This window comes from Pocillopora verrucosa, chromosome 4 (genome assembly GCF_036669915.1).
Source record: "Pocillopora verrucosa isolate sample1 chromosome 4, ASM3666991v2, whole genome shotgun sequence".
Classification (NCBI taxonomy): Eukaryota; Metazoa; Cnidaria; class Anthozoa; order Scleractinia; family Pocilloporidae; genus Pocillopora; species Pocillopora verrucosa.
In genome coordinates, this window is record NC_089315.1 from 25,309,636 (window position 1) to 25,317,780 (window position 8,145).

Genomic DNA, 8,145 nt, shown 5'->3' on the forward strand with positions numbered 1-8,145 from the left:
TACTGATATTAGAGTGTAGAGGGGGATACGGTCTGAAAAGAAATCCCTGAAATCTTTGAATGCTGTAAGAGAAAAGACCAGAACCCTCCTGAATAGACCCGTCTGTATGGGAGGGCTTTGACGAATTGTGCACACGCTCAGAATGCACGGTATATGTAAGTGTTCTCTGATCTGTTGTCGAAAGTTTTCTAAGAGAAAAGTAGTCTTGAAGGAGCGAAGAAAGCAGAGCGCACTGGCTACATAAAAGAGCCCATAGGCTTACTGAATTTCACTTCCGCCATGGTGTTTTCAAACGTTTGCTGTAATGGTTATTTACTTCTGGCTTGTTGGTCACCTGCCTTTACCTTGATTATAATGATTTCATATTTCCCGTGATATTCACAAGTTTTTGTAGCGGTGTTCACAAACGTGAACTGGTGAGGAAAAAACTTTTTCTGCGGCTTTGAATCAATTGTCACCAATTTTGAAATGAATCATATCCCCTATTCCCCTTTTTTAGCTCAAACTATAGTTTATTCTAAAATGACTTTATCAATCGTGGGATATTGACTTGAAACTTGAGGGTCACCGTTCACACTTGTGATCTGGCACTCTTTTTTTTTTTTTTTTTTTTTTATGCCGTTACGTTGGTAGGAGAATGCGTGACACAGTTTATTTAGCTGCGCGACCATCCAAAATTCACTCTCCAGTGGGAGTTGAAACAAAATAGAGGAGGTATAGATAAAAGATATTGAATATATTTTAACACATCAAGCAATCTGTAATCTTCTTCCTTAGACAAATCCAACTGGGTTTTGTCGTAATTTGCAAAATGGCGGACGAACAAAGCCATGTGCTATCAGTAAATCGGGCAATTGTGGATCAAAGAAGACAACCACTTACATGGCGAACACGAATTTGTTTTGGAGTGGGACATGTGCTCAATGATTTGTGTGCCTCAATGTGGTTCACCTATCTCCTGATATATCTTCACAAGGTGATAAAATTTTCAAACGCGAGCGCTGGAACACTATTGTTGATCGGACAAGTAGCAGACGCTTTGTGCACTCCTCTCGTCGGAATCGAATCAGACAAAACAGGCCGTTTCAAGTACGGACGACGAAAGATCTGGAATTTGGTAGGAGTTGCTTCAGTTACCCTCAGTTTCCCGTTTGTGTTTAACCCCTGTTTAGGCTGCGAGAACTCTGAACATTGGGCGCAATTTATTTACTACACACCGTTCATAGTAATTTTTCAATTTGGCTGGGCGGCATCGCAGATATCACATTTGAGCCTGATTCCAGAACTCACAGACGATGAGCACGAGAAGTGTGGTTTGAATGCAATAAGGTAGGAAAAAAACACTCGGTTTTAGTTAACAACACAGGTTTATAAATGCAGTTTCAAACAGAAAATTTCGAAAATACCTTGATCACCATCAATAACAATTGATCATCTTTTGCATATCATTATCGAGTGATCTTTAATACAAGCACATCGTTTACACGTGAAAATGGTCGGGCCACCTGCAAGACCTCTCATCACCGTCTGTTCAGCGTGCGTGTAGGATTAGGATTAGGATCACTTCTAAAAGTTTTGTCCCGGCACGTCGCCTAGGTTTCGTCTTACAGTACAGCCGCCTATCACAACACGGAAAAAAATTATGGAAACCCTGAATTTTATTTTTTTTCTTCTTCTTTTAGTTTCCTGTTTCTTTCACTGATCATGGGTTCAGTCGCGCGACGAAATGTATAAGCCATAACAAGCAACTTGATTTTATCAACTGAGTTGATGATATGTTAATGGCCACAGGAAAGAATTCCTAAGCAAACGTTTCGAGCGTTAGCCCTTCGTCAGAGCGTCCTTCGCCCTGACGAAGGCGTCATTCTTCGCTCTGACGAAGTACTGACGCTCGAAACGTCGGCTAAGAAACTCTTTCCGATGGCCGATTCAGCTGATAAAACCAATTATATTATAACACTTCCCACTAACGCAGGACCACAGTTTCTAAAGGCATTTTCCCCGTTCTAGCAATTATCAAAGAATGGTAACGTGCGTCTAATTCCAGTTTCTGAACGCGTAGGGATTTGCAAGAAAACTATTTATTTACCGACTCTCTGACGACTCAGCATATAGTAACCTGCGATAACACGTTTCTGTTTCCTGATGGGGACTAGCAAATAGAAAAAGAGAACGCCATACTACCGAGACATAGAGAATAAATTTGGGACAGGGCGTGCCCGCAGGCTTCTTGACTCTCGACTTCGCTTTCAAACGGTATTCTACAAACAAAAAAACTGCTTTTCTGCAAAGGCTTTTGGATTTTGAAAAGAGTTCCAGTGCGTTGTTCACTCACCCGTTAGTTTACTTTTGTGGCAGTCATTCGGCGAAATGCACAAACAAACACGCTCCTAGATAAACATTTGTCGCTTTCTGATTATCCAGTGACACACGAATGATTCTTTCATTAGCATACAGAAAATAACCAATAAACCTGTCGTTTCCGATAATCAGTGACATCAGATCATCCGAAGGCTGCAGGTTCTTCTAATGAGCCATTGGAAAATATGGGATGAGAGTGGAGAGGATGTTGTGAAAGAATGTGGAGGCTTAAGCCGGTCAAGTTGTAAACCAAATGGCTGTCTTTTAAAGCAATTCTTTTTTCGCAGTGCTCAAGGAATGATAGTTATACGATTATTTCTTCTGCAGATATGCAGCCACCGGCTCATGCAACATATTTGTCTTTGTTATCACCTGGGTTTTCTTGGAGACAATTGACGTCAACAGCGATTCAAACCAGCTGGGGACAGGAGATGCAACTGCTTTCACGGTAAATTATCCTAGAAAACTTTCAAAGCGGTCTTCTTCAATTTATGCTCAGGGGCCTGTAAGACAAAGGGGTTGTGAAAGCATTTATGAACCCTTTCGATTCGTGTGTTTTTTCTTTGTCTTCAGTCTTTTCCCGGAACAGTTTTGTGATGTCCGTAGCAAACTCTTGCTTTGATGTTTTCTTGACAATGAGACGTCTGAACGCCGTTTGTGCCCGTCCCCCCCCCCCCCCCATAATATTTTTTCGGGTGTCCCTGACAACCTTGTGGTACTCATTTACACCCTTGAGGGGAAAGAAGTTCTGCCTGGCCCAAGAACTTATCACAAACGATACCATTCACGCTTCCAGCCCGAGGCTCGCGGCGCTGATCATTAGACCACTGTGCGGTTTCCAAAACTTAAAAAAATGCCATCAATTCCTCAGCTGTCCCACACATTCTATTTGGGCCAGCAATCCCTCAAATTCAGGTTTAGTGTTGTTCGTACTTCTAAGTTAATCTGGCATCGATCTATATCTTGTGACTAATCTGCAAATCGTCGCCGTTGTCGCCATTTTTAAGTATGCATTTGTAAAACTTGTACCAGATAGAGTCCATTTACTTTTGAAGTTTAAAAAAAGGTGCTGACATGCTTTTCACTCAGGCGTTCGTTAAGTATTTTTCTAATATGTTTTATGCCTTTTTCAGTACGTGGTGTTCATAGTTGTCGGCACAGGAGTTTTCTTCACGGTTGTCTTTCATCTCGGAGTGAAAGAACCTTCACGTGACTGTAGCGTTGAATTCGCAACCCAGTCCAGCAAACGGTCGGCTGCTAACTGGAGAGCTTGGTTTCGAGAGCCTCTGTTTTATAAGGTGAGGTAGCCTGTGCTAGAAGGTGGTTAGAAGAGGCGAACGAAACAGCGGGCGCGCAGCAAAAAGTAGCAGGGGGGGGGGGGGAGCAGGCGGTCGTTTCCCACACAACCGCAACCGCCATGTGTTACTGAGAAGGCTGGCCCACTCTTTCGCTCGTCTCCACTGACGGAGAGCCAGGAAGTTACAGATGAGAGTGACAGTTCATCAGGGCATACTGATGCCATAGCCTCACTGATTTATTGACTTTTTACTTGCACCTATCACTCTTTGAACTTAGGGAAATTGGCTCTCAATGCACGACAGAAAAATAATGGAGCTTTCTTAATTGTTCATACAGAAAGCAGTCGATTGCTTTTTCATTCTGTGTAGTTCTCATTGCTCTGTAAAATCTCAGCTCTAGTGCAAAAACTCGTTTTGTTTTGACTTAAGAAGTTTACATGCCTCGTTATATCTCGCACCTTTTGCGTCTCTCCAGCGCGCCTTATTCTCAGTCTTAGTTCCTGCACTGCGTTCCAACACAATGCTTGTGACCAAGGAAATAATTTTTTTTAGGTTGGAGTGTTATACATGTGTGTCCGAGTTATCATCAATGTCACACAGTGCTATATCCCGATGTACACCTTAGAGACACTCGATTTATCCAAGGTGGGTTCGAGTCTTTTTGGTCATCATAAACAGCTAGGCTTATGTGGGTGACCATTGAACCAGCCCCTAATGGTTAACTTTCTGTTGCTAGCACCTCTCTGTTTGGGTCAGCGAGCGAGAATTTTCCACTAGATCGCTTGGTGAGTCACTGAGATTTTCAGCGAAGCTGCCTTCGACGTCTAACTCTAAAAAATAGAGATATCATTCCTCAACATCCAAAAGAACAGCTGCAAATGAGGTTAACCTTTTCCAGGTCTTTTTGTTTAGTAAAGCCAGAGAAGCGAAAGTAAAACGTGCGAAACTTGTAAGTTTGAGGTCGTCTCCTTACTTACAGGAGACCTGGAAACAGAACGTTTCATCCAACTCGTTCAGTCATGTTGTAAACGAATTCAGCTCAGACTTTCATTTGCATTCATTTTTCCACCAGCGAACTATTGCTATCATGCCGTTGGTTGTGTACCTGAGTGGACTGGTATCTACACTTTTTACCAAACCGTTGAACAAGTGCCTCGGTAGAAAGGTCAGTGTATGTTTTGAATTTGTCAGATCTTGGGGAGCTATTCATTTCGGTCCCCGGACGGAATGAAAAAAGCTGCATGGTTCGACATCGTGGTGATGTAAGTGGATAGCGAGACACCACTCTCTGTTTTGTAGCTAAGAGTATGTCAGTTGTTCTCTCTCACGTGTATCCAATGCCAAATGGATTTTAAATGATTCTGCTATCACCTGTCATATTTGGCAAGAAGAACTCATGCGTATGTCGGAAGTCTTTCGCACAGGAGCGGGAAAAGTGACTGGCCATACTCGAAGGATCACGAAACAGTTCTATTAATTTTCCGAACGAGCCCATTCTATTTACAGACCGAACGTTTCCACGAGCTAGACCTGAGAAATGAAAATCAGGCTGAAACTAACACTGGAATCGACTGACAAACATTCTTATTCATCGGCTAGATATCACTTGTTGTAATTTTCTTACATAAAGGCATTTATTACTAGCTATTGGTATTTTTTTACTTTTCCGTATAGACAGTTTTCCTTGGCGGCCTTTTCATGATACTTGGAACAAGGTAAGTTAAGTCGTAAAATAGGGTGTGAGTTATTCATCGTGGTAAATGACACTTCAAAAGAGAAATATGGCTTCTCTTTAGCTTGTTGGCACGAACAAACCTCCCGAAAGTATATAAAGAGCTGGTGATCGAAGACAGTTGTTCACTGTAAAAGTCCTACAGCTTATTGTTTGATTATCTGATCGTTGGTTTTTTCTACAATGTAATGTGGACCTGGGTTACCCTTCCACAAACAACGCAAAAACGAGGGATCTAATTACAGCAGCGCTATCTTGATACTCCTGACACGTTTGGATATCTAAACGTCACCTAACAGTAAACTACTTATGGCTGTTCTACGCACCTAACAAAGGATGCGATTGATTGTCTAAGGGTACAGCGGCGTATTGAAACGCGCTTGTGATAAAAACGTATGCGAGGGTTCTTAACGCATTTTGTGAAGTAGCTGTTAATTCTCGTCGTTGGTAAAGTAATGAGTCCAATTGATTTCCTTTGCTTAAAACTTAAAGCTGTTTCTCATTTTTTTTCTTTCAGTGTTTGGCTTTGGCTTATTCCTCCACACAGCAAACAGATGTACTTTGCTAGTGTGGCGCTAGGCTATGGAGGTTCGACACTGCTGGTGACTGTCTTAACAATGCTGGCGGATCTGATTGGAAACAGCGTTGTAAGAACCAATGATTTAAAGTTTAGTGTTAATAAAGATGCTTTCCATTGTTGGAAATTTGAGGAGTAACGGTAATTATGGAAATTTGTAACCTTTTTCAAGGAATATCCTGGACTCGACCTCCGCCCTAAGCTGAGCGTATGTTTCCGCTTTTTAGAGAGCTTAAATACGGCTGGAGACTTTGACTGTTTATGAAGCAGCTTCCGTCGAGGAATTAATGGGACTTTATTTTTTATTGCTTCTACATTATTGTCATCATACATTACACTTCCATAGTGTAATCTCTTACCGTGATGATACTGTTTACTGCTTTTATCTTCTTCCGTTAACCTCTCCGTCGTTTCTCGGATCACCAATGCGAAATTATAACGATTCCTTTTTTTGTGTGTGTTTTTCAGGAAACTGGAGCTTTTGTATATGGAGCGATGAGCTTTTTAGACAAGATGTCTAATGGCGTCATTATACAGATCATTCAATTGCTTTATCCCAAAAATACTGATAAAGGGTAAGTTGCTCTCTGGAAGGCAAAGCTTGCTCCGGAAATCAAATATTTCTTTTCACCGCCAATAAAAGTGCACATGAAGTTATGACACCGACTGTGTTTTTATATTCTAAAAAGAGGCTAATCTTTTGGGATATGTCCTCAGATATCCAAAACATTGGCTTAGAAAGCTGTTAGGTTATGACTTGCTGATCAACCAGGCCGCCCACCAGTTTCGTAACAAAATTTCACTCCTTTTTTTCCATCCCACGCCGATTTGTTTTAACCGTTAAGAGCGACACAAAAAGGCATTCGTGACTGAGATTAGTGATTATTTATTTTTCTTTTTTTGCAATAACTATAACAGCAACCGTCTAAAATTTGTGCATTATTTTTTAATTCATATTGCTCATTAACTCGCAGGTCCAGTGCTGGCGGTCTGTATTACAGAGAGGTCATGGTATTCGCTTCGGGAGTGGCAGCGGTTATCGCTCTTTTGGCTCTCGCCACGCCGGCAAAAAAGAACTTAGATAAAGCTAACCAAGGTATGAAAAGGATGAAACCTTTTCCACCGTTTTGGGGTAGTCTGCCCACGACTGTTTGAAGCGCAACGGATGTGACCTGTTTGTCAAATCCCTCGAGAATTTTATTTCGCTCGCGCTCTAGAAAAAGATCAAGGGAAAATATACCAACTCAATTTTCTGCAGGCAGGTTAATTTCGGAATTGTATCCCAAGAAAAGTAAACTGTTGTAGATTTTGGCACGCTTAATATACAAATTTTACAGGATCGTTTGCGAAAGAAAATGATAAAAGCACGCGTTACGTAAATGCCAATTGCAACAGCTGAGAGAGAACCTGCGCGGAATTTGGAAAGACAGTTGCACTTCTACTATTTATTAACGACGATTAAAATGTTCTTTGCCTTTTGAAACTGTTGTATCCTAAAAAAAAGATAAGGTTTCACCTGCTGTCGAGCCTTGGAACCGTGCTCCTTAATTGGTTTAAGTTTACAATTGACCCGTTTCTCCGTGCATAGCAACTTTTAACATCAGACGATTTCAGGGCTACAGCTGTAATGCTTATCCTTACTCTGTCTTTTCTCTATGAGGCCTAGAGGTTGATTCTATACAGAATACTTGTTTCATCTCTTCGACAGCTGAGTCGTCGATATGGAGTATGAGTCGAAAGAGGCCTTATCGTTCTCGATAGTGATTTTTGACAGCCGTTTTATTTTCTCGCTAACATGCGTGATTTTCTTTTGCATCCTAGAAGCACATGGAGCCACATCCAATACATGGTTACAATCTGGTTCGTGGTCTTTAGTCTGCTCATCAAAGGGTCCATTTTATGCTTCATATGAATCTCCAGCTCAATTGGTTCTAAGGAGAGAGGCAACTGAGGATGCCTCAGAGTCTCCAGCTTTTTATGGTTCTATGGAGCTATGATGTAATACCGGAAGATCAAGCTTAAGGCAATTTCCGTCTTCACAGAGTTAAAATGTTACAGTTTTCAACTCTATTAACTCTTTGTCTCATAAGAGTGACCAGCATCTAACTTCTCCCTATAATATCGCTCCTGAATCGCACACGAGGGTTACAAGAATAAAGGAAATGATCACCAACTCA

General features: G+C 41.4%; 1 protein-coding gene across 1 annotated transcript; it reads left to right on the forward strand.

Moving 5' to 3' along the window:
• Positions 1-703: 703 nt before the first annotated feature.
• LOC131774674 (major facilitator superfamily domain-containing protein 12-like) lies at positions 704-8,145 on the forward strand. Its single transcript, XM_066164908.1, has 10 exons — positions 704-1,329; positions 2,689-2,809; positions 3,495-3,659; positions 4,212-4,304; positions 4,732-4,824; positions 5,334-5,374; positions 5,909-6,038; positions 6,437-6,543; positions 6,943-7,064; positions 7,790-8,145. Exons 1-10 carry the CDS (start codon positions 812-814, stop codon positions 7,963-7,965), a joined length of 1,566 nt encoding a protein of 521 aa, XP_066021005.1. The 5' UTR covers positions 704-811; the 3' UTR covers positions 7,966-8,145.

Bases quoted from the DNA above. Each gene is read 5' to 3' on its own strand.
- LOC131774674 (XM_066164908.1), top strand. From the start codon at position 812: ATGGCGGACGAACAAAGCCATGTGCTATCAGTAAATCGGGCAATTGTG. The intron at 2,810-3,494 runs GTAAATTATCCT...TGCCTTTTTCAG, and splicing joins GAGATGCAACTGCTTTCACG to TACGTGGTGTTCATAGTTGT. The intron at 5,375-5,908 runs GTAAGTTAAGTC...TTTTTCTTTCAG, and splicing joins TTCATGATACTTGGAACAAG to TGTTTGGCTTTGGCTTATTC.